The sequence below is a fragment of the Argiope bruennichi genome, chromosome 8 (genome assembly GCF_947563725.1).
Source record: "Argiope bruennichi chromosome 8, qqArgBrue1.1, whole genome shotgun sequence".
Classification (NCBI taxonomy): Eukaryota; Metazoa; Arthropoda; class Arachnida; order Araneae; family Araneidae; genus Argiope; species Argiope bruennichi.
The window spans coordinates 21,604,797-21,631,042 of NC_079158.1; the positions used below are offsets into that span (position 1 = coordinate 21,604,797).

General features: G+C 31.1%; 1 protein-coding gene across 3 annotated transcripts in view; it reads left to right on the forward strand.

Moving 5' to 3' along the window:
• The window catches only part of LOC129981865 (calmodulin-A-like), a 315,003-nt gene that overhangs the window by 92,093 nt on the left and 196,664 nt on the right, over positions 1-26,246 (forward strand). Inside the window, exon 1 of one of the 3 annotated variants that reach the window (XM_056092899.1) lies at positions 3,680-3,959. The exons of the other annotated variants lie outside the window; for them this stretch is intronic. Within the exon in view, the coding sequence (XP_055948874.1) occupies positions 3,936-3,959 (24 nt within the window). The 5' untranslated portion in view covers positions 3,680-3,935. Of the gene's footprint in view, positions 1-3,679; positions 3,960-26,246 lie in introns of those variants that run through there. 3 annotated transcript variants of the gene reach the window in all.

The window sequence follows — 26,246 nt, forward strand, 5'->3', positions numbered from 1 at the left end:
TTAATTTTTATCGAAATTTGAATGAAATCCCTTCTTGGAAATCCCTTTCCGTTTATTCGTGTGCATATGAACACAATAACTCTGAAATGTAACGAGAGGCCATGGTTGACCTGCTGATAAAGTCTCGGCTTCGAGACCTAAGAATTCCAGGTTCGAGACCTGATTCCACCGAAAAATCGTTGTGTAAGTGGGTCGCGTTAAATCTGTCGGAACCAAATGTTCTCCAAACGTTTGGAAGTTTGAAAGGGGGATGCCAGCTTAGCGTTGCCCTCGTCATCTGACCGCGATTCAAAATTACGAGGACCGTTAAAATAGTTCGTGTTGCTTTAAAATGAGATGGTAATATAACTAGACTAAACGAAATATAACGACTTTGATAATAATAATAATAATAATAATAAGCACATGGTATTAAAACTATAACTGTAGATTCATGTTTAAATTCATTCTAAATTTATCTGAGAGTTGATTGTGTGTCAGTCTGATTATTCTTGTGTGCGATCGTTAAAGAATGCAACTAGGTCACAGAACAAAGTGGAAAATAAAATTCTAGACCTCAATCTAATTTTGACATACTTTTCTTCAACGGTTAAACCATCTGTAGCAGACTGAAATTACATTTGTCATAAAAAAAAATGATTTCTATCAAGTTTCAGTTGCTCTTTTAGTGAATACATTGCTTTTGGACAAAAACTAATTGATTTTTTTTACCATCCACGTACCATTTTATTAAATAATAAATATTATAGTTTTCCTATATTTAGGTTGCGGTGGCCTGGTGGTAAGGTTTCTGCGTTGTAACGTGAAGGTTTCAAGTTTTAGACCCGATTCCACCTAAGAACCGTCGTGTAAGCAGGTTTGGTGCACGTTAAATCCGTCAGGGCCACACGTCCCCCCACTGGTGTGGTGTGGAAGTTTGGAAAGAGGACGCCAACTCGAGTGCCATCCTCGTCATCTGACCGAGGTTCAAAATTACGAGATCCGCCCCAGAATAGCCCCAGAGTTGCTTTAAAACGCGGGGCGTTAATATAACTAAACTTCCCTATATTAAGTTTCCTTTTGTCTTAAATGAAATAACTGATGACCAGTTCTAATATCTTTCCCTCTGTGTTTACGTTCATCCTCATATTATTGATTCATACAAATAGTAGATATATAATACGTTTATTAATGCCACTTTATGGCATATCCTAAACTTCTCTTCTCTCATACATCACTCATGTATACTTTCATAACATGATGTTTTATGTTATATACTCAGTGCATAGTAAATAGTATGGAAACCATCGCTTCTTAATACTTTTGATTGAATGGAATGTAAATATTTTTCAAAGCCGTGTGTTTAAAATTTTCAATTTTTAAGTTCTTTATTCAAATTCAAAGTGATGAATATAGCTAAATTTGATTTTAAAAAAAATCTGAACTGTAATAAAGATTTTTAAGTTTCAAATAACAATAAAAAAAATCACATCTCATAGTTTAAGAGCTCTGAAGAATCGTGTATAGTTTTTTCGAAAGTTAATTATCATCCATCAAATGCATTGACTTTAAAAAGAAGAGGAAACACAGTATTCTAATAACAGTTTACATATGGAATATTTAAGAAGATGAATTCTTAGAGTGAATGTAAAATTTGGATTCAGCTAAAATTTGAATCTCGGAGAAAGTTCGAAAGGGATTGCTATTCCCGTTTCTCCCATTTTGGTGCCCGTAGGAAATAAAAACCTAAAAAGCTGCTGACATGAGCGACATGCCATTCGAAAAATGTCGAAACTATATTCCGATCCTTTCAGCAGAACATAAAAATAACAGAAAACATGGCTCGAAGAAATATTCCAAATAGAATAAAAGTTGAATAATGTATTTTACTTTATCGAGTTAGATTATTTTAAAATATAAAATGATGTTATGGTGAATAAAATAGCATTTTTTCCCCCTATAAGATGTGTGTTCTCTTTAAGTTGTAGTAAAAATATTTTCTTTCTATTTAAATAAGCTGTTGTGGCAACAAAAAGCCAAACAAAGTTTGCCAAACGATTTTCTATGGAATCATTTCCATGAAAACATAAAATCCGGAATTGCAAGTTCGTGAAAAAGAAATTTAAATTTGTTTTTTTAATTAGTATTGTTAAATTCACTAGAAATCATCAAATATAAAGGGTAAAAGGGTAAAGGGTTACTTTTCTTAAAGGGTAAAAATTTAAAATTGCTGAAGATTTTAATATTTGATAACAGTATATATTTAAATGGCTTTTGTTTCAAACGTTTCGATTAATATGCATTTTGAAATGGTTGATCTTATTTTTTAATAGTTTTATTTTATCATTTAATATTAAGTGGAATTCTATCTGAAAGATATTCATTAATTTTTAAATACTTAATGATTTAACTTCCATACCATTTGATTTGCTGTTAATAAATGTTGCATTACCACAATTCGTACATACAATCGTATTTGAAGAGCATAACGTGTATTTTACGAATATTTATAAGTAGTTAGATCTATTATGATATTCATTTTTTGAAGGAATCATTTTCTAAAGTTTAATTAATAAAAATTTTTTTTAATGTCGCTTATTTTGTTGTAAGAATTTTGATACATTATGTGCAATTACAAAGAAAATCCTATAAAAATACGTTTTAAATGTAGATTTTTCGTAGTAATGATTGATAAAATTAATTTGAAAATGAAGTATATTTATTATATATAATTTATATTTATTTCAAAATTAATAGATAAATAATAAATTTATTATTCTCATGAATTCTCATTAAAATTTGAGTATTTTTGCCGAAACAAACGCGAAAAATTAACAATCTTAAATGGTTATTGAATAAAATTATTATTCACAGCTTTCAGATGAAAATTGAAGCTTTGAATACCATCATTTACTCGCTCAGAATCTTTTGACACCGCCCTTATTTTCCTTAAGATGGAGCTTTTAATTAAATACCTTTTATCAGCATGTTTTACTTTTCTTACAATAAGCATAGATGACATTTCTTGACAATAAATAAGTTTTAAACGAAATGGCTTGTTAATTATTCGCATTTCGAATAATTTTTTTATGACTGCATATGAATCAAATTCTTAAAATAATCTTAATTACAATAGGAACGTTTTAGCTGCATGAAATGATTGCGTGATCTAACTTTGAACAAACTTAGGAAAATTCTTTTATAAAGAATCCAGAAATCAAAATCGGTGAATAATTGTTTAAAGAATGCAAACTAATGAAAAGAATATTTACAGAACATTTTTCACCCAATTAATTAAATATCGTCTATCAATGTTGCCATTCACTCGAATAAAATACAGCAAGCAAATTCTTCCAGAACTTAAAATAAGTTCTCCGAATTGCCATTCGTAGAACATTTCAAACAAAAGAAAGAATCGAACTCACTTTCTAGCTTTAAAAAAAAAACAAAAATGCTAATAAACACCTTGAAGATAGCAAACAATAACTCGCATTAAGAATCTATTCGTTCTCGACAGCGATAAATAAAAGCAATATTTAGAAATGAGAAGAAAAAAAAGTGAAATTCTCATGTTAGCTTTGGCCACAGTCCAAAATCCTAAACGTCAATCATGGTCGGCGGGGGTGGGGCTTCGGCGATGACGGCGCAATGGCAAAATCGTCCGGCAGAGCTCGTGCCGAGTTGTTCGGATGGGACACACAAACGATCATAAAGTCGATAGATATGCTTGTCAAAACTTTCCTCTTTCTGCGCTGTTTCGTGCTGTTAGCCGGTGTCGTGGATGCGCTTGAAGGGGCGCTGCTCTAAGTCTCCGCCAGCGTCCAGTCTTGCATCTTTCCAACTTTTAGTTTGTTTTCTTAAACTTTTGATAAAAAAAGGGTCGTTACGTTGGTGGGCAAACGATCTGGAAGACAACGTAAGACAGCCAGCAACGTGGTTGTTTTTAAGATCGTCACATGGATGACATAGATGCAATCAAAGTAGGTTCCATTTCTGCCTTTTTTTTAAATTGACTTCTAAAATTACTTTTCTAATGGACTAAGAAATACTTATTATGATAAAAGGTGATTATTGTGATAATTTTTCGAGTTACACATCGAGTTAAACATGGAAATTATTTTTAAAATCAATTTTAATGAAATAAAATATATTTTTATCCTACTTATTCTTTCTTATACCACGAATGGTTAATTTAAAAATTCGCGTGTATTTAGAAATACTCTTAAATTATAATTTTAAAAAGTTTAAAATGTTAATCTAATGCGAACCGAATGCTTTCAGATATTCAGTAAAATTAGCAACTCAACAATTTAGTATTCTTTACTCTTGCCTGAAATGTGTGTTGGTAAATTATCAATGATTTCACTTAATTATATTCATTAAGTTTATGATTAGTGACATTCAACTTTTTAAGTTTTAAAAACTTTTTCTGCTGGTTCTTACTTAAATCTCGTTTTCATTATTTATTAGTTTTACTTTTTTATGTCTATTTTTTCAAAATTAATTTCTTGTGTAATTTGTATTCTTAACTTAATTGAGATAATATCCATTTAATTTTTACCATGTTTAAATTTAGACTCAAACTTTACTGGTTAATATATTTCATTATAATAATTTAAATGAAAATTATTAGAAGTTTTTAATAACACATGCATTACTTATTTATATAACTAACAAAGAAGACAATGCGATTTTATGTTTAACAGTTGAAACTTGATCCTTATTGGATGATTCAGTTGTGATTTTCCCATGTCTCTTTACTCTAGAAAAGATTACTCACATTGTCCAGAAGTTAATTCAAATATTTTTTGCTATTTTAAACTTTCAATGAATTTGCTATTTTAATTCATTAATTTGCAATTCATAAAAAATAATTATCATTTGTACAAGTTTTTCTTTAAGAAACGATACATCTTCGACAAATTCAAAGCTACCATTTTTATTTTTAAATTTTGCATTTTATATTAGTAAGAGTACAAATTTATATTTAAGTGACCGCCTTCGGTGACCAGTTTGGTTCCATGATTCGTGGCTCCATGAATATTGGCTTTCAAGAAAGCTAAACTATTAAGATAGAATGCAATTTAATTAATAATTTTCCTCATTCTTCGATAAGACTGAAAAATATGAATTTAATGGAATCAATTTACAACATATTACTGAGCGTGTACATTTAAACGTATGTATATTGTGAAATAAAAGCTGAAATCCTACTTCGGAAATAATGTTCAAATAAAACAATTTTTTTTAAATCTGAATTTTAAAAACGGTAAAAACAAGCGATTGAATTGTTTGATAAATAATAAATAAAATTAAAACACTGTTAGATTGGGTATCAATGAAATTAAAAACAAATGTTTAATTGAAAAAAGTACCGAAATGAAATTTATTAAGTTTTAGTGTAGTGCGGAACTTTTTGCGAGATATTTCTGAAACATATCGTTGAAAAGCATGAAATACCTGCTAAATTTTTAAATAACATTTTAATATACGTTTGGTGAATTCTCATTACATTGAAGTGCTCCAAATTTCTTCAAGATTGGCCAGAAACTGTAGATTTGTTAAAACTATAGAAACTAGTAATCATTTTTATGTGTTACCTTTATAGAAACGAATACAGCAGTCGAAATTAAATATGACACTTTTTAATTTTCAAAATGGCGCCTGCGATATTGAGATATATAAACAAAAAAATTTGAATGAGTTTGTCAGTTTAAAAAACTTAATTGCTTTTGGGTTTTAATCTTTTTATTTATGTTGGAAATTCGATGAAATACGTTTTTTTTTGTTCTGATATTCACTATATAAGCAGCATACTTTGAAATTCTATTGACACTTTCAAAAACAAGTTTTTATCTTGATAAGTAACATTATACAGTAAAATAGATGATTTCGAATTATAAATATTCGCTTATTATCTTAATATGTATAAATTCAAAGGAATTTATTTCAAAAATTGAAAAGATTTCGGAAAATAATTAATAAACTCTAGGTGAATTTTTAAAAATGTTAAATATATATTTGTAATTTATATGCATATGTATGTATATGAATCGAAAGGAAATAAAACATTTAAAAAAACTGTGATTAATAAACTATTTCTCTCGAATTTCATCATTTTAATCTTAAAGGTTTTCATCTTATTTACAAGCTGCGAAATAAAAGAAATATCTAATTAATGTAAGACAATAGATTAATTTTAAATTCCTAATTCAAATGAAGAATTTGGTTTCTTGATTAAAATTTTCTTCCAAATTTCTGCATTTTCGGATTTGTCAATTTCTCTTTTTATGTCCTATGAATAAAATGAATTAATCGCAAATCGACCAAATTAGAATTTTAATTATCTTTTTTATGCATTTACGATCAAATGCCGGATTATAAATAAACACAATAGAAGATCACGTCTGGTTTTAATTACCGCAAACGATTTTATTTCCTTTATTAAACTTTCATTCTATTAATAATGAATTATACGTATTTATTTCCACTTCCTGCATCTTATTAGAAAAAAAAATCTGCAATAAGAATACAAGAATGCAATAAGAATACAAGAAATGAATTTTTAAATAATAAATACAATTCCGCTATATTCGAAATAAAGCGTTTATTTTGTTGATAGATGAAAATATTTTGCATGCTTCCGTTACTTTCCATTTTTTTTAATTTAAAAGTATTTCTCGAAGGCAATTTTTACAATTACAAAATCTAATTCTTAAATACTATTTAATTTACGTAAATTTTCTATATTCTTTAATGACTCTACTTCTGTTAGATATAAAATATGAAAAGTTTAATAGTAGATTATCTTATTCACACAATCAGTACTGAATCTTCTAACAGCAACAGTTGTACAGGTCTGAAATACATGTGTGCAAACTTTTAGAAAGATATTTTCGAAACTAATATGTAACTATTGAGGTAAGGGAACCCTTTTATAAAAATTATGGTATAGCTGAAGTTCAAGTTATTTTTAAAACTTTTGTTAATAGTTATGTATTTTTTTATAAAAAAATTGTCAATTCCTAAATACTGATAAAAACAGAATATCGTTATTTTTCAGAACTTAAGCCTTTTATTCTTGAATTTCGCTTTATTTTTTTGCATTAAAATTTATAAAAATCTCTTCTTTATGGGACTGCGAAAAAAATCTTAGTTAATTCTTTCGCTCTTAAGTCATATTAATCCTCTTAATACTAATGCGCAGAGTCTTTAAAATTGCAAAGAAATCGATGAAGTCAATTTAAATTTCAACAAAAGTAAAGAACTGAATAACGGTAAAGGATTTTATTCAAGTGGATCAAAAAATCTTTCCCTTTTGGATATTTGACATAATCCTCTTATTTTGTTTCAATCACCAGATCAAATCGAGTACATTTTTGCTCGTGGCTTTGTTGGATGACGTTCGTGTTAATACATTTTTTTTCATTGAATCATTTTTTATTTGCCTTAAATATTAAAGTATCTTTACAGCTTCGCAAATATTAGCAACCTTTAATGTATGGCAGATGGAATAAGGGTACTTCGTAATATAAAGCTTATAAATGCTGAAATTTTATGTTCAAAATTTTGATTATTCCACTGAAGGTAGATTTTCCATTTTTACTTTTTTTGTATGCGAAGTATAGAAAGTATCAGGATCGTCAAGAAATTCTAACTCGAGACTTCGATGAATTTCCACATTTTAGACCACCTTCAGTTCGAAAAATGCATTTTTGGAAAATGTCATTCTGTTCTGTCTGTCTGTCCGTGACAACGAAAAGTAAAAAACGCTTTTTTGAGCTGGATGGGTGAAATTTGGTATATGGTCTTTACACCAAATGTATAGATTTCTATCAAATTTTGCGCCAAATCCATTCAGAATAAGTGTCTGCCCGGTTAGAATATAAGTGAACATAACTGCAAAATCGGAAGATCTAGATGGATAAAATTTGGCACACAGATTTAAAGGTTAGACACTTATCAAATTTCCAGCCAAATCCAACAAGGGGGTTGACCGTCTGTCGGTCTGTACTTTCAGAAGCATGTAAAAGCGCGATAACTCTGAAACGCAGTGACTTAAATATTTTAAATTCCATATGCCATCTTGTGATCACAACTGTAGTTCGGTGTCATATTTCGGTTTCAATCAGGTGGGTAAAAACCCATCTAAAGCGCGAATGTAGTCTTTATTCGAAAGTCTTGGGGCGATCCCTCTTGCTGGTTTAAAGAAAAAATTCCAAGAAAGTTCATCCACTTGCTACAGCTTTGCTTCAAATATTTTGAAATCGGGGACAGATAAATTGGCATGATGCACCCCAAGGGGCAACTGAAAGCCCATGCAACACACACAGTCATAAAAGTAGAAAGCGCCAGCAGTGATGTAGCGAGGGCAAATTCGACTCCAATGTTTCTTTTTCTTTTTTTTCCGGTTTCATTTGTCTTCTGGCTTAAAAATCGAAAACAATCATGAAATAATGTCTTTGTGTTTCCTTGAAAAGATCTGCTTTAGGAGCATCCGTACCCTGCTTACCCACGCGGTGCAATGCTACAGAGTATCGGTCAACGCAATCCTAAAAATGCCATAGGAAAGCCGCTGTGGGCTATACCGAGTTCAAGCTATGAATTGCAGCAAATTGCGATATAATGCTGTAACCATGTAATATTATTGTACAGTGTGAGCAGAGGAAGGGTCCGAGCTGTTTTCAGTTCATTTTAGAATTAAAATTTTTCATAGTTTTATATGTTCTGTTGCATCACATGAGGAGTTTTTCAGAACTCGAAGTAATTTATAATTATTTCAGATTATGAACCACGCTGATGATCTTATGATTCTAGATTAGCCATTTTACCAACTGAATATAGTTTTGCTAAAAATATAGATTTTGGTAACGTCGTTTCAGAATTTGCAGAACCAAAACTTAGAAGATGTTCTAAGTATCATATTAAAATATAGTTTGTTGGATTAGAAACTAGAGAGTAAAATTTGTAAGAAACTGAATTTTGATGTAATTGTATGAAAATTATAAAATGTACATTTGATACTATAGCCATGAAAAAAGATTTCTTAGTACTGAACTGTACTTTTCTGTACTTTCTTAGTACTGAACTGTACTTTTCTGTACTTTCCTAGTACTGTATTAAATTGGCTTTTTAATACACAAAAATTTATTATATTCATAACAATGTTTAAACAATAATTAATAAAATAATAATTAATAATATTTAATTAACATTATACCCTCATTATTTAAAAAATTGAAAAAAATTGCTTCTTCAATAAATTTTGTTTTGGTTGGGCATGGATATGATTAGTTAAAACTCCGGATAGGTACCACCAAACCTTGCTATGCTTTTGGTGTTTAATGCTTATTGAGAATTCTTCTTGCCAAGAGCAACTATAATAAAAAGACATTTTTTTTGCCGTAATAAATCCTCACAGTAAAAAAAATGTTACCAAATCCAGACTGCAGATTTTTTTCTTTACTTCTTTCATTGAAGGTAATAACGATAATGAAAAAAAAAAAAAAAAGGATGGAATATTCTTGGCAAAATGGCATAGAGGGTAGGAGGAGTTGCTGCTTCAGTATTGGAAGTATACTAGTGTTAATGAAACTCAATATTTCTGTGAAAATCTTGGAAGAAATAGTTGCCTTTCTAACTTGATTTGTTAAGGCTTATATGTACATATTCTTTTAAAATTTCATATTTGAATATAAAAATTGCTTTCAGGAATCTTTTTGCCATACAGGTCATAATTACTACATATTACACTGTTCTTCGGAGGTTACTTTAATTACGTAAATAGAAGTAACGTATTGAAATATTTTACGAAATTGTGAATTAATGATATTACAATATAATTTTTAAATCGAATTTTTGAAACCTTAACAATATATTTTAAAAATGAAACAACTTGGTGTTAAAAATAAACATTATTTGTATATTATGATGTTCTGTTTCTATTGAAAGTTCCGGCGATTCGAAATTTAAATGTTGAAAATATTTAACTTGAGATTTAGAATTTTAAGCTAAAGAAAAATGTTTACTCAAAATACTTTGCAATCATCTAAAATTAGCTTTACATCTATATTTTAATGCTAAGCAGCAACAAATTGCATATACTTTTCAACATTCTTGTTATACAAATGTATGTATATTGAATAAGTTCAGAATTCATAAAACCATTAAAAAAAGACAATACTACTTTTTCTAGAAAAAGAACTAAATATTTTATTTTTCTCATGTACTCTTATAAAAGAGATTTATGTTTTGTCAAGTTAGAAGATTTTATTACCTTTGTTATTATTGTTCCAAGCATCGAATAAAGTTTTTATGTTTTAGAATAGCCGCTAGACGGTCGCTTGAATCACGTAAACAGTTACTAAAAAAAATCGTGCATGAAAAAAAAAGTCTACCGAGCACGAACATATAGTTAGCTAGTTCTAATGAAGAGAGAAAGAATGTCCGAAAGCATTCTGTTGCAAGTTTTGTATTCTGATTGGTACGTTTCGCTTGCAGATGTTTTTACGTAATTAATGAGAGTTCTAAGAACAATAAACAATGTAGAAGCAGCATAGATTTTTTTTTTTAAATTTTTGATATCGGAGAAATTTACTAAACATTTCCTTTAATTGAAGTAATCCAAGAATGCTTAATTGCTTATTGTTGTGCGATTTAATCATGATAAAAAGCGTAATTATAATAATTGCTGAATTCTTTCAGTTTTTCTTAGAGAGAAAAACTACTAAATGCGAATACAATCTATACCTAATTAAATTTTAACGAAGTACAGTAGAAATGTTCAGAATAATTCTTATCTACTGAGTATTTTCTTTCTTTACTTTAGAAATATTTCTATATTAATATTTAATTCTTTTTGCAATTCACTATCACATTTCATATGAATTTGTAGGCTGTTATAAAATCTCATGAGAATCGCACATAGTTTTACATTAAAAAAATGAATTTTTACAAAATATTTTTTTATTTTAAGAAAGAGACTTCGATTTTTAAAACTGAAACTATTTTGGTCCAAGCTTTTGTTAGTTCTGCATTACGTCGAGTAGCTGTTTTTATCCACTGAATTAATTTTTTTTATTGCGAATTAAAGCATTTTTGGCATTTTGCGAATAAATAAGATTATTATTGCTATTTAATCTTTTATTGCTAATTAATTCATTTGATTATTATTACTGCTATTTAATATTTTTTATCTACGTTTTTATAAATGCAAATAAGTTTAATGCCTTAATATTATTTCGAATATTTAAGAAAGTTTTTTTTTTTTTTCAAAAATTGGAACAGATAAAAATAAAAAAAAAACTTCTTGATTTTAAATCCTTAAAACATCTTTCCCTTGATCCTTAAAACATCTTGATTTTAAATTTAGATTTCCATTTGAATCAAAATAAGAAAATATTCCCAAAATAGAAGGTGTCATCTTATTAGATAGTAAAGAAAATAAAATAGTTAAGGGGTTAATGTGTTCTATTATTACTTCTTATTGTCGGTACCAAGAATTTTGAAACACCGTGTATAACTTTGCTTAGTATCTTTGCCTAGTATCATCAAGATTATTGAACATTTGAATGATATGGAATTTGTATTTAGACAAGTATTCGGGATTTCAATGAATATATCGTTACGAAAAAAATGCGACATACAAGATTCCTTAAACTCGATGAGTTCGCTCTAGGGGATATATGGTGATACGGTCAACAGGCCTCAATAACAAATAACGATGTGTATTAACAAGAAGACATAGATGAAGAAACACAGCCGAAACTTATACAAGCAATGCACGGCAGCTCTTAGAAACGAAGCACAAATAGTAATCGGTAATAAGTAACCACAACAGCACAGAAAGCGGTTAGACAGAACTGAACAGAAAGAGAATTCAAGCAGCTCTTCAGGTCTCAAACGCCTGCTATTGACATATCAGATAAACGTCACCTCGTTTTATCTGAATTGAGCTGCCGACCCCACTTCTATATACTGGTTACTCAATACACGACTCGATGCTGCTTCAATACTTTTCTCCAAGTCTCGATGCACGGCTGAATTCTCAATCTACTAATCGCTTAAACTCCACTCAACGTTTCGCTGGACTGACCCAACTGAATTGTCGCTGACATATATATATCAACCTACATTCACTCATGATACCACCTGTTATAGCTTCTCGAGGGGAACGGAAACACAGGAGGTTTTAGAAGAATCAACATGATTCGTTTCCTATTGATCATATCGTCAAAATTCTTGAAGTTTCTAGTATCATCCGTTTTGTCACCAAATTCATCGCCAAGCACGGAGGTCATTTATCCGCCATCCATTCAACATCCATTGTAAAACTGTCTTTTTTGAAATGGAAATAACTGTGCTAGGAAGCAATTATGGTAACAGATTGATTGGTGTATGATTTGTTCTGTCTGTCACTGCCATTAGTTACTTGTTGTTGGATGTGTCTGAACATCTTTCCCTCTCAGAGTTACAAACAAATGAGATCCAATGAAGGCCTGTATTGGGAGAAATGTGACTAATTAAGAAAACTTTGCAGTGCATTTATGATACATAAGGAAATTTTGGGTCAGAAGATATCTTGTTAAAAAAAATGCTATGCTATCCGGACGCTATCACTTCTTGCTTGCCTTCTGTAGCATTAGAGTATGCCGTTAATATGCTGCAGTGTGTTTTATTAGTGAATAGCTTCCTTCACTAAAGGCCCCCTAAGAATTATTTCATAATGAAAATTATTAACCTGACTAGTAGTGACTTTTTTGAGCAATATATGTATACATCAAGTGGTTTTGTCATTCCCATCGTCATTTGTGAGACAAAATCGGGTGTCGTCTATGAAGATTACACTGTTCGTTACTTTCTCGTACACGAACTGTAGAGAAAATATTATAATCGTCAAAAAGTTTGAACTCGAGATTAAGAGGAATCTCCATGTTTTAGTTCTCCCTGAGTTCGAAAAACACGTTTTTTTTCAAATATTTCTGTCTGTTTGTGACAAAGATAATTCAAAAACGCTTTGAGCTGGATTTATGAAATTTGGCTTATGGTCTTTAGATCAAATGTGTACATTTCTATCGAATTTTGATAAACATCCTTTCTGAGGAAGTCTGTCTGCTCAGTTTTTCGGATATAAGTCAACATGAGAACTACTAATGGAAAAGAACGAGATACATAAAATTTGGTGCACAGATTGAACATCCGCAGTTTAGAAACTTATCAGATTTTGAGTCAAGTCCAACAAGAAATCTACGGTCTGTACTTTTAGAAACATGTGAAGGGATAACTGAAAGCAATGACTTAAATATATCATATTTGATATGTGATGTTATGACTACAATTGTAATTTTGTGTCAAATATTGATTACATTCAGTTGGAGAAAACATGACTAAAGCACTAATTCGATTTTCGGATAGTATCAAGTCCGTGCAAGGGGTTAATAACCAAAATTCTTGCCAGGAATCATTCAACAGATTCAGTAAAAGTGCTAAATTAATATTTCAAAACTATTGTATGTCAATACCATGCAAAGCGTTCTCCCAGAAAACATCTTTATTAGAGAGCATGCGAGGAAGTTTTTAAGGGACCGCTCCTTTTGATTTTCAGAATAATTCCGTCTCATTACGGACTTTCTTGGAGACGATCCCGATGATAAATGTTTTTTTGCTGCTTTTACTTTCCAAGTGAAACATCTCATTGATGCCTTCTCTCTCTGAGTGGAAGGTGTTTTTGCGAATCAATAATCATGACAAACCATTGGCTGTCTCGTCTGAAGTGAGATCCCTGGTCTCGAAGTCCGCGAGGATAATTATCTCTCCCTTTCAAGTAAGCCGCCTCCATTAATCTCCGCCTGCCGGAAGAAAGGACCCGATCACCATTTCAAAACGAAACCTCCCTTAGGGATTAAGGGAGGATAGGGGTAGTCCACCATTTATGTGGAAAGGAATGAACCGTTTTTCTTATATATGAAGTTGGAAAAGTCATTTTGTACCATTGCAAGGGTCTTGAAAAAACCCTATTGATGCCAATATGTAGAGTAAACCAATTGTTTGAGGAACTACCCCAGCTAAATTTTCATTCATTTTAGGGATTTTTTGGCGGTAAAACTCGTTGCTGTATTTCTGCACCATAATACTAAGTAGATATAAATCCCTTGTTGAATAATCTAGTTAAACAGATGGCATTGCCCCCCCCTCAAAAAAAAAACTTTCACACATACTCTCTAATGAAAGTGTTATCCCCACAGAATGGCGTACAATAATTACGAAATGTAAACGTTTGGCGTAAATTTAGCATTTTTACTGAATCTACCACGTGACATTTGGCGCTGAATCCCTGGAATATGTTTAATAGTATACGAAAATAGAATTTGAGTTTTAGACGTGCTTTTCTCAACCAATTAAAACCAAAATTTGTCAAAGAGCTATATCATAAATAATTTTAATTTCAAGTCATTGCGTTTTATTATCGCATTTACATGCTTTTGAATCCAATGGGGTGTCTTCGCATGGATATAAACGCAGTAATTAAAAATAAACACAACGACTCAAATCAGTGAAGTTTACGATGCCATCTTGTTATTTGTTATAACAAGATAACATTCTGCATCACATTTTTTTTTAATACTGAGTAGTTTTTTCAGTACTTTTTTCTCAAAATAAAAAAAGCTGTTGCAATATGCATACGGGATTTTTTTCACTATATACGAAGCACAAAACGCTCCTGCGAGACATTTAAAATAAAAATCTGAGCACTTTTGACAATTACAGATTTGTTCAATAGGTCAGCTTTGCAGTCATATTTTTTATGTTTGTGAAGGAGGAGGCAGGAGGTTTAAAACTTTTATTAGAAGGGTCATGTGAGAAAGTTTCGAGGAAATTACTCCTTTAAGTTTGGAATTAATTTTCTACTGCGCAATTTAATGAAACTAAAGTTGACTCACTACTTAGAATTTACGATTTCTTTCAGTATAACACATTAAAAAAAAAGATTATTCAAATTCCTGGGTTTCGGTTTGATTCTACAGATGATTGGTCATGCATATAGATCTTTTCATAGAGTTTCCTTCATTTGATGTGGTGTAGAATTATGAAGTGAGGTGGTACGAATTGTGCGTAGTTCTCATTATCTCATAGGCATTCAAAATGATTAAATCAATTCCAATGTAAGCTCATATGTAGAAGAAATTCCGGATTTTCTAAAATCTAATGATGATGATGTCGTGTCCGCGTTACCATGGAAAGGGGGTGCAGTAGTTTCTGAGGGTAAAGACCCCTGAGCACCCGAGGGCAGAAGACATCCAGCTCATATGAAGATGAAACTCGCATATTCGCTTGCGCAACCCCTTTTTACAGGGGGGCACATTTGCACACCTCACAGATAGAACACAGATAAAGAACAACCATGCCCGAACCGGGATTCGAACCCGGGACGCCTAGATCACGGGGAAGATGTGCTACCCCTATGCAAGGACGCCGGCCTAAAATCTAGTTTAACTGAGGAAAACAGAATTTTAAGGTTTTTAAGAATAAGACGAGTTTTTTTAAAAAGAAAATTAAGAAATTCAGAACCGAAAAATATAGTGTATTATTGTAACTTTCCAAAACGATGGAGATTTCTATACGACCCCGTAAATGTAGAGGTATTTTAGTACTTTTCCTATTCACAGAAATAAATATTGGAAAGAAACTTATCCAGACCATCTAACATTCTAATAGTTTCTTAAGACGTATTTTTTAGTGCTTTATTAAATTACTTATCTCGGAAATTTTGGGGTTTTCTTATGGGATAAAATAAATGCTTTATTACAAGCATTTGCTATGGTTAACAGGATTTTCTGATCCATCCGTGAATTTAAAGGGACTACTGTCAAAACATTTTCAAAGTAGCTACAGTGCTTTTGACATATCATTGAAAAGAAAGTAAAATTGCTTTCAAATTTGATTTACTTATAAAATTAAGCGCGGAGAAAGGTTTATAAGCTGTGTTAGCTAAAAAAACGGTGGATATTTCTCAAAGGGTCTAAAACGCATATAAGTAATGAAAAAAAAAAATTTTGAAAGGCAAACTTTTATTAATGTATTAAACAGAACTTTTTTTATCAAACAAAAACAAAAAATATCGTAAAAACCAAGGGCGTCGAAAGATATCCTCTTCATAAATCTGAATTTTAGTCGTATTTTTAATTTTTTAAACTTTTTATGAACATTTGTGAATTCTCCTTCTTGTGGTATTCATTATTATTTGATTTCTTTATTTTATTGTTTTCAATTTTTTGAACTTCTGCAATTTTGCTTTGATTTTCATATTTTTATTAAATATTTTATTATATACATATTAGAAAATATTTTATTTAATATTATATTATACAAGATTCAGTATATTAATAAAAGCGTGTTTTTTTAAATCCGCTATTTTAATAATTAAGCCTTTATTTAATAATTCTTTATAATCATAAATATTATAGATCCTTGTGTCTAATATTTTCTTAGATTCATTAGCAGATGGCGCCTCTGATATTAAATAAAAATTAGATTTATATTAATGAGTCGATTTATATCGAGGTTTGAATAATTTTAAAATTTTGTATTCGAAAATTTCGGATACAAATGATTTAACTCTCTGATTAAAGTTTCAATTTTGGCCCTTCAAGCCCGATTCCATAGATCCGCTACATTGTCAGTAATTCTAAAATAATATGCTATTAAAAGTCAAATACTATTTATTATTAAAAGTCAAATGACCTTTATTTTATTATAAATACGCTATTAAAAGTCAAATACCCTTCCGTTGGTTCGGCATCGAATTTCGATGAGAGGAAGTTACCTATTCAAATGCCTTTATCACGTCTGATTACGGTTCAGAGCAAAATAGTCCACCGCAAAATAGCTCTTGTTTTGGTTCCGAATAAAGTAATAATACTGATAACTAAATGAATACGCGATACATCCATTAAATATTAGATAGTCTAAGTAATCTCATTCATCTGGTAACTGTGCCATGATGCAATTTGTGTATTAAGCTGCAAGCATTGCGATCCCTGAATTCTAAGGGGCCATGGTGGTCTAGTGTTAAAGACTCGATTTCGATACCGGTGGATTTCAGTTTTGAAATCCGATTCCACCGAAGAACCGTCGTGTCGTCTGGTTGCACGCTAAATCCTTCGGAACCAAATTTCCTCCTGCTAGTGTGGTATGGAAGTTTGGAAAGCGGGGTGTCAGCTCGGGTATCGTCCTCCTCATTTGACTGCGGCTCCCAAGTACGAGGTCCGTTCCAAAATAGCCCTAGTGTTGCTTTGAAACGGACGTTAATATACCTTAGCTAAACTATACTAAACCCGAAATTTTAAATATATGTTTGAAATTATTTGAGCGTGTATTTTATTTCTGCGCTTCAAGAGAAATTATTTCTTACGCCTCGTTTTAATTACTGATACCTTTTAAATGGCTATGATTTCACTCCCCCCCCCCCACTTACTTGTAGTCGAAATTATACCAAGAGTAAATATTGTGATAGTCAATATATTCATTCGAATTCGAAATTTTGACGAATCTCCACGTTTCAGAACACGCATTTTTCTGTGAAGGCAATTCAAAAATGCTTTGATCTGGACAGATAAATTTTGATGTGTGGGTTTATCACCAAATATGTAGATTTCTATCATGTTTTGAACAAAATATATTCGAAAGACCTATACGTTGCTTTGATTATCCGAGTACAAGTAAACAGAATAACTAGAGTATGTAAAAAGCTAAAAAAAAAAGTACAAAGCATAGGAATCCAAGGTGCAAATCCGTAACCAAATCCATCAAAGGGGTTGATCGTCTGTTAATATGTTCTATAGCATACATATAAACTCGATAATTTAAAAAGCAATATGTTAGGTAAATGAAATTTAGTTAATAATATGTGATATTATATAGTGAATTTAGTTATAATATGTGATATTATATAGTTCTATATCAAATTTAGGTCTCAAGCAGTTGGAGAAAAGGCATCCAAAATACATATTCGACTAACTGATACTTGTGTGTTAACCGCATTCTAGCATTCGATCTTCAAAAAGAAGGAAAAATAATCGCCGAAGATCCATTATTAAATTCAGTAAAAGTGCTGAATCCACGCCAACACATCGATCTATCGTTACCTATCGATCTATGCAGTTAATGCGTATGTACTGCTTTTCTTTATTAAACTACATAGAAACTATTAGAACATAACTCTCATACGTGAAAATAAAAATCTGAGCACTCGTGGTGGCGTCCACAGCCTTGTGCTTGATCCACAATTATATGCTGGGGAGAGGGAGAGCGATAATACCTTTATTATACGGTATCTGAGAAAGTTTCGGATACATCGTTCCCGCTTGTTCAATGCTGTAACATAGTATACAGTCCTCGCCTATTGGTTATTATATTGACGTCATATGTGCAAGATTTTATTAGCACTTCAGCTTTAAAAAAATTAACTGAAAATATTTTATTTATTTTTATTTTAGTAAAAATTCAAAACTTAATTGCATGCACATTTTAACTCTAATTCATAATCATAACATTTATTGCATCGATATTATTTCGGGATTGTATTGAATAGGACATTTCATTCAAAAATGATATGCAGACATTTCTATTAAATAAAATTAAAATTATTCTGGAAATATAAAAAAATTTTACGTAAATCATAATTTTACGTAAACTACAGGTCCAGACATGATTTTTTTATTCAAATATAGCCTTAGATCTTGATTCAGTAACATATCTATTAAATTTTTAAATAAAAATGAATACAATCTCTTAACCATGTTTCGAATAAATTTAAATTACACTATCGCTTATTAAATTGAATTTAACGTCGGTTTTTGCACTTAAATATTTTACCTTCTTACCAAAATAGAATTTATAGCGCGATATATCACCATAAATACTTATTGATGATATTCGATAAATCATTAAAATTAAATTGCGGAACAAATTTTACGAAGAAAACTGAACTTAGGCCACTACTTTATTCAAATTCACTAATAAATAATATTCAATATGTGTTTTTTTTCCGTGTTATAAAAACTTGAGCGGAAACTGTTCAAAACTTTTTTCACAGAAGTTGACCTTTATGGCATGCACTCAGAACGCATCTGAAGAAGTTAGAAGAAAAGTTTCCGCAGTGATTTGCTGCCTAAACACATAAAACTTATCGGTAACACCATAAAAGAACCACTACACGCGAACAAGATTGACTCTTGGAGGTCGATGAAATCGTTCAAGGCATCGATAAATATATAAAGATAATGGGGTGTTGACCTAGACTTATATTAAGGATCGATATATGTTGCGGGAATTGAGGCACACTATCTAGGGAACATCGCGTGTCGAGATTTTTCATTGAGGATCGCAAGATAAAAAGATTGTTGGATATTGCACTTTCAGGAAAGAGGAGATAAGTTAGGAAACTAAATTCGAACGCGCGCGTTTTTTTCTTTTCTCTGGAAATAGACGATTTTTATATTTTGATTCGAAAGTACACTAAAGATATTTTACAGAAGTCTGCACGTTTAACCCCTTGGTCGACGAATTTACCTAATTTCCTAATAAGATGACATATTCTATTTGGAACATTTATTATGACCAAGCAATAACAAGTTCGAGTTCGTTGATATCTGAGAATTTAATTTCGTGGATACCACTTCGGACAATTGTGGGGGTGATGGCCAAGTAATAATAAGTTCGAGTTAGATATTTGAGAATTTAATGAGTGATAGCATATCTACGTTAATGATAATGCACAAATTATGATGAACAAAATAAAGATGACAAATTTACAGGATGAGACTATAACAAAGTTCAGATCTTACATAAAAGTCCGTCTTTTATACAAGACATCGTAATTGTTCGTCTTCATATCTCCTCGTCTTGGCGTCAATTGCCAGAAACTCTAGTTCCCTCCGCCAGAGGCGCTGCTCAATGGCGGGAAGTAAGGTACCTGGTACCACAATGATTAAGGAAATTTGTGATATTGGAAGCGCTTTTAATTAACTTTTTGTATTCGAAATTACTTAATATTTTCACTTTATTGTAGAGTTAAAATTAACCCTTATCGTGGTAAGATTGCTTTTTTGTTATTTTTCACAACTGATTTAAAATTATGACAGATAAACTACTATTTTTATTTTTGAAGTATAAATAAACGTCTAGAATGTCATGTGTTTAATAAAACTAATTTAAAAATTATTTTACATTGGTAGTATATTTTTATAAAGTTGTATGTATGGTATACTATACAAAATGAACATAAGGGTTAAGCATTTCGGTTCATTCGATATATATACACGTCAATACAAATTTTCACTTTTGCAGGGTTGATTTGTAACTTTTTATCTGATAAAAGTGAAATCTTTCTGTCGTTATGATGATTTTTTTTTTTTTTTTTTTTTTTTTTTTTTTGTGAAATTTACTATTTGACCCTTAGTTTAGTGTTCGACGTGTATCTGCATCATCACTTGACTTTAAAAAAGGGAGTCTTGAGGGAATTTATTTTTTAATTTCTACATTTAACTGGTTAAAAATTATGTAATTCGATGCATGAGTCGGATTCCGCATTATATGCGATGGGGTTAAAGCTCTCTAATACGCGGAAAGACTACACTTTTTGGAATTATATCTTATAAACCATCCCTGCATATTTGAAAATTGTATCCTCGTTATATGCTGATTGAATTTATTATAATTAATCCCTTGGGGAAAACAAGCTATGAAAGTAGAAACTGCGTTATAATAATTTTCCCCGATTTTTTTAAATTTCTGTAATAAGCGAAAAAAATTACGCTTTGAATATGAAATGGAAAAAAATTATCTATTCGGGTAATGTTTATTTTTGCTATTTCACTTTATTTTGGCCGACACGGTATCGGCAATCGCAGAACCTAATTACACGTAATAAATTTTTACATAAGCGAATAAAGTATTTTTAGTCTGAGGGAAAAAAAAAATCTCTGTAATCCACTCCTAGAGTAATTAAAAGTCTAAATCTGGATTTCTGCCTGGTATTCGGTTAGATATTTTTAGCATTTTATATTATATGCTTGATGGAAAGGGTTTTTAATCAATTTGTTAAATAGAATAATGAAGCAATATTTAATTTCGTAATTTGGAAGCGATTTTGGTGAACTTTTATAGAATGAAAAAAATTGTTCAACGTTGCCTTGAGCAAATTAATCAAACATTTTATTTTTGGAAGCCTTCTTTCAACAACTTTTTTATTGAATTCAATTGAAAAAATTTTGTCTACAAGAAACCTTTTAAAAAACAAAGTTGAATCTATTTTAAATTGCATTCAAAATTAAGTATTTGCTCTACATTCAACCATGAATTGCATCTAGATGACATCTTTGTGTCAACAATGGACAGTTTAAATTATTAAAATCATCTTAGAATGCACCAGAAAAAGTATTCACTATTTAAAGTATTACAATAAAAATTGAAAACATATATTAAAATATCATTACTTTAATTCATTGATAATTTTGTAAAATCAGCAAATTATCAAAGCTCAAATTAATTAATGGAACAATTTGGCTTTGATGGCTCCAATTTTTAACGCTATCCATGACACCACTAAATACGAAATGAAAAGTTGCATGTCTAGGCTTCCGGATATATTGTCACGAAGATGTAAAGAACTACGCCGTTAATTTAATCCTTTAAAGGGCCATTTTTTTCTAGTCATGTTATATTTAAATATTTTTAGGATTGAAATTAGAATAAGAAAAGGGATTCATTTAGCTTATTAGATAAATTTAATTTGATTCATTAATTAATTTGGTTAATTAATAATTAACAAATCAAGATACATCATTTTGTGTGAGATAAAGAACTAAAGCATTTAAGTTTCTGTCTTTCTAAAAAAATTTGTCAGAACTTATGCCAACTTACATAATTTATACAAAGATTGATAAATTTGGTGGGAAGCATACTTCCCACCGCCCTAAAAACATACAATTAGATTTATTGGAATGAAGTAACTCGCAACAATAAGAGACTGATAACTTAACCATCACTGATTCGACTCGGCTTTTTTGCACATACAGAATGTTCGAAAACAATCCAATTTGAATATTCAAGAAAGATCTAGGACCTTCCAGATCATATCTATTAATGTTATATATTGTTTATAAAACATTTTAAATAAAAGAATTCCAGTTTTTGGATTAAACATTGTGGCTAGGATTGGAACCATGGACTAACCAATCAAATGAAATGTTCTGCCGATTGAGCCACGGCAAATGCTAGTTACTCGGATTTGTGTGGCAATATTGCATAATAAAATGTGTATCAACGTAAAAATGCTTGCATATGAGCTGCGAATAAGACTGCTCGTGCCTTGTATGGTTCGATTGAATATAGTATTTTATTCCTTTATAATATAGTACATTTTCATATTAATGTGAATTAATGTGACTTAATGTGAATTTAGCAGCTGTTAAATATGCAGTGTGGTTTGTCAGCATGTGAATGGAGTCTCTTTTTTGAAAATACTGCGACTTTGGTTATTTCAACTTACTACAGTAACTCGTTGTGCTTAATTCAAGAACTATCAAAATATACAAATTAATTTCTTTCCCAAATATATATTGTATATAAAATTTTGTAATATAAGCATGAGCAACTCGTGTATCAGCTCAGCTCTGTGGAGCTGAAACAACATTTTCTATTTAATGTGGAAATTTAATCATTATTTACTTAAATTAGTAACATTAAAATCCATCTATAGTGTACCTTTTTGAACTTTCAGTCTTCCAGGTATGATTTTTTTTCGCTTGATTCGGAGAAAGAGATTCTTTACGGACTGCGATTTCATTTAGTCTTAATTTCTTTCTGCCAGCTAGTGTACAGTTCCAGAGATGTTAAAAGCAGTATTTTAAGCTTTTCTTCACTAAGGAATTTTTTTTTGTTAAAATAAATTTGAAAAGTGTAAGAAATATTTATTCCTGATAAATAAAATACCGGGTGGCCCATAAATTTGTAAATACTTTAAAAATTCATAAAAAATGAAGGACTGGGTATATTTGAAAGCGGTTTGCGAAACTATTATTGTCATGAAGGGGGATTTTTTTTTGATACAGAAAAAAAAAAATTCAAAAATTCGTCAATAGAGGACGCTGCCCACAAGCAAATCAGTGGAAATATGCAAATTAAAGTCTTATGAAAGGCAGAGTGAGCGATTGACACATCATTTCTAAAGGTTTGCGTTTGTAGTAAGATGTTGACACTGGTGGATAAAGCACTATTGGTAAAGTTGTTTTATGTCAGCAACGAATCAGCGGCTGAAGCCTTACGAAAGTTTAGGACCCAGAAAAGATTCAAGAAAAGTTCAGGTTCGATCACTCCTGCTGGACTTGTTTCCCTAATACTAGTACGCCGTTTCGAAGAAACTGGAAGTTTGTGTCATCGGCCACGCAGTGGTGCACCTCGTTTAACAACAGTCCGTACCCCCGATGTCTCTTCGCAAATGACACGCTAAGGGAACAGTCTACAAGTGCAGTCAGTAGCGCACGAGAAGTGGCACGAATAACTGGTATACCAAAGAATTCGGTGTACCGTATCCTTCATGGTGTATTGCAATTGTACCCATACAAATTGCAATCGCTACATCAGCTCTTACCAAATGATACAGCTAAGAGATTGGAATTCTCAAATTGGACTTTGGCGAAAATTGAAGATGATCCGCGATGGCTGCTGAAAATATTGTGGACAGATGAGGCTCATTTTGCTTTGCATGGAACAGTTAATACCCATAACTGTAGAATATGGGCACATGAGAATCCACATGCTTACACTGAGAAGCCCCTGCATTCACCACGGGTTACTGTTTGGTGTGGTTTCACTGCAACCATTATTGTAGGCACTTTTTTCTTGAAAACCCTGTTTTTTGAAAAACCCTGTAAAAAAAGCAGGATGGAAGACATGTTCAGTTAATGGAACAAGTTACTTGGAAATGTTACAGAAGGAAGTGATACCGTCCTTATTGGAACGATGTCCTTGACACAGTGACATTCATGCAAGACGGGGCACCACCTCACATCGACACCGAAGTGAAGGCATTTTTGAGAAGAACTTTTATTGAAGAACGGATAATCAGCCATCACTTTACACATGAATGGCCCCCAAGCTCATCAGATTTAACACCCCTTGATTTTTGGCTATGAGGTTACCTTAAGTCTCGGGTGTACCGCCATAGGCCAACTTCGTTAGTGCAGCTAAAGGAAGCCATTCGCCACAAAATCTCATGCATTCATCCGGATATGCTGTATGATGCAGTTACCAGTGTTGTCTCCCGCTTCCAAACTGTTATTTGTGATGATGGCGGACACATAGAACAAGTACTGTAGTACTGGTGTCATACACATGTAAACAATTGCTTGCATGTAAATAAAAGTATTTTTCCAGTAGAATTGTATGTTTTGCTTGTGTTTAGCACCCTCTATCAAAAATTTTTTGAACTATTTCTTTTTTTTTGTATGAAAAAAAATCCCCCTTCATGAGAATAACAGTTTCACAAACCGCATTAAAATATACTCATTCCTTCCATTTTTATGAATTTTTAAAGTATTTACAAATTTATGGGACACCCGGTACTAAATGTATTCTTTCTTTGTTATCTTCTTATTGCGAGTATACGAGATATCTATGTCAATACCTATCTCTACTTATTGTTGTTGTTTATAATGGCACTTGCCATGGACAAGCTCGCTGACGAAGTCAGCGATTTTAAGCCAAGGGAACGTCTCTTGTTTTAGTAGCGCCAAACTAGAGCCAATAGTACGTCTTAGCTACTCACGCATCACATTCGCTTGCACAATCCCTTTTTACAGGGCACATTCACACATCTCGCAGATAGAACAGATGAATAACAACCATGCCCGAACCGGGACTCGAACCCAGGACGACCAGATGACGGGGAAGACGTACTACCCTATGCTAGGACACCGCCATCTCTCCTTTTTCAACGATAACTTCCGAAAATACTTTAACAAATGTTTCTGTAATAATTAATTTTCAAAAATATTTTAAGTGTATTTTCATACAATATTTTCAATAACAAATGAAACAAAATGAAACCTACACGAGTTCATTATGCATGCATTAGAGTAATTAGTTTTTGTCGATATAACGTTTCACTTTTATTTTAATTTACATTAAAGCATTAAACTATCTCTCACTAAAAATAAAATCTAAAATAATTAATTTTAATGTTTAATAAATATTTTAATTTAAATATGACGCTTGATGTTTTCTGGAATAATTAATGCAAGAAAAAGTTTTATCTGAAAATATCTATATTATTAATTCAATAATAATTCAATTAATGAGCATTTAGCGCTGTATAGTCATGTTTCAGCCCTTGCGTTATAAAAATCTACATATCTAAATTCTCTGTATTAAGCGCATGCATCTAAAGGAAATATAATTATCTAAATTAAATAAAGAATTGTATTGTATGTAGTTTGAGTCAATAAATGTTGCGAATGCTAATTTTTACGCAAATTCTTGGTCTTTTGAATCCTATTTAATAAGATGTTATCTTGACATCTTACGTATAATAATGCGTATTCTTGAGACATTAGCATTTTAAATTTGGTAAATGCAGAGCACAATAAACAAAACGGTAGAAGGTTCCTAAAGTTGTAATAGGGTAGTGTAAGTGGGTCTGTTGCACGTTAAATCCGTCGGGGCCAAACGGTGTGTGGCGTGGTAGTTTAGTGATGGGGTGCCAGCTCGGATGTCATCCTCGTCATCTGACCTTCGTTCAAATTTACGAGGTTGGTCCCAAAATAGACCTAGTGTTGCTTTAAAATGGGACGTTAATATAACTAAACTAAATATAATATAGTAATATGAATTATAAATCTATCAATTTGAAGCTTAAAAATATTTTGCTGCAGAATCTGTTTAGAGACCAAGTTATATAAAATATTAATTGAAGCTTTTAGCAACCATTAATCCATTCCGATCAGTATTTTGCTAAAAGAGCTAGTTCTAAAAAAATAATAAAAAGTCTTATTAAGGATGTTTCGTTTCAGTTTTTTTCGAACGAAGTTAACTGTAGCTCTCTATATACTAAAAATAAATAAATAAAAAAAAAAAAATAGTATCACAATTTGAAAAGTGAAAAAAAAAATTCTTCAGCAATTTTTTCCTTGCATTATCTCAGGTTAACATTCCATAATTCATCTCTTATTGCAAAAATAATAGCTGAAGAATAAAAAATATATATATTA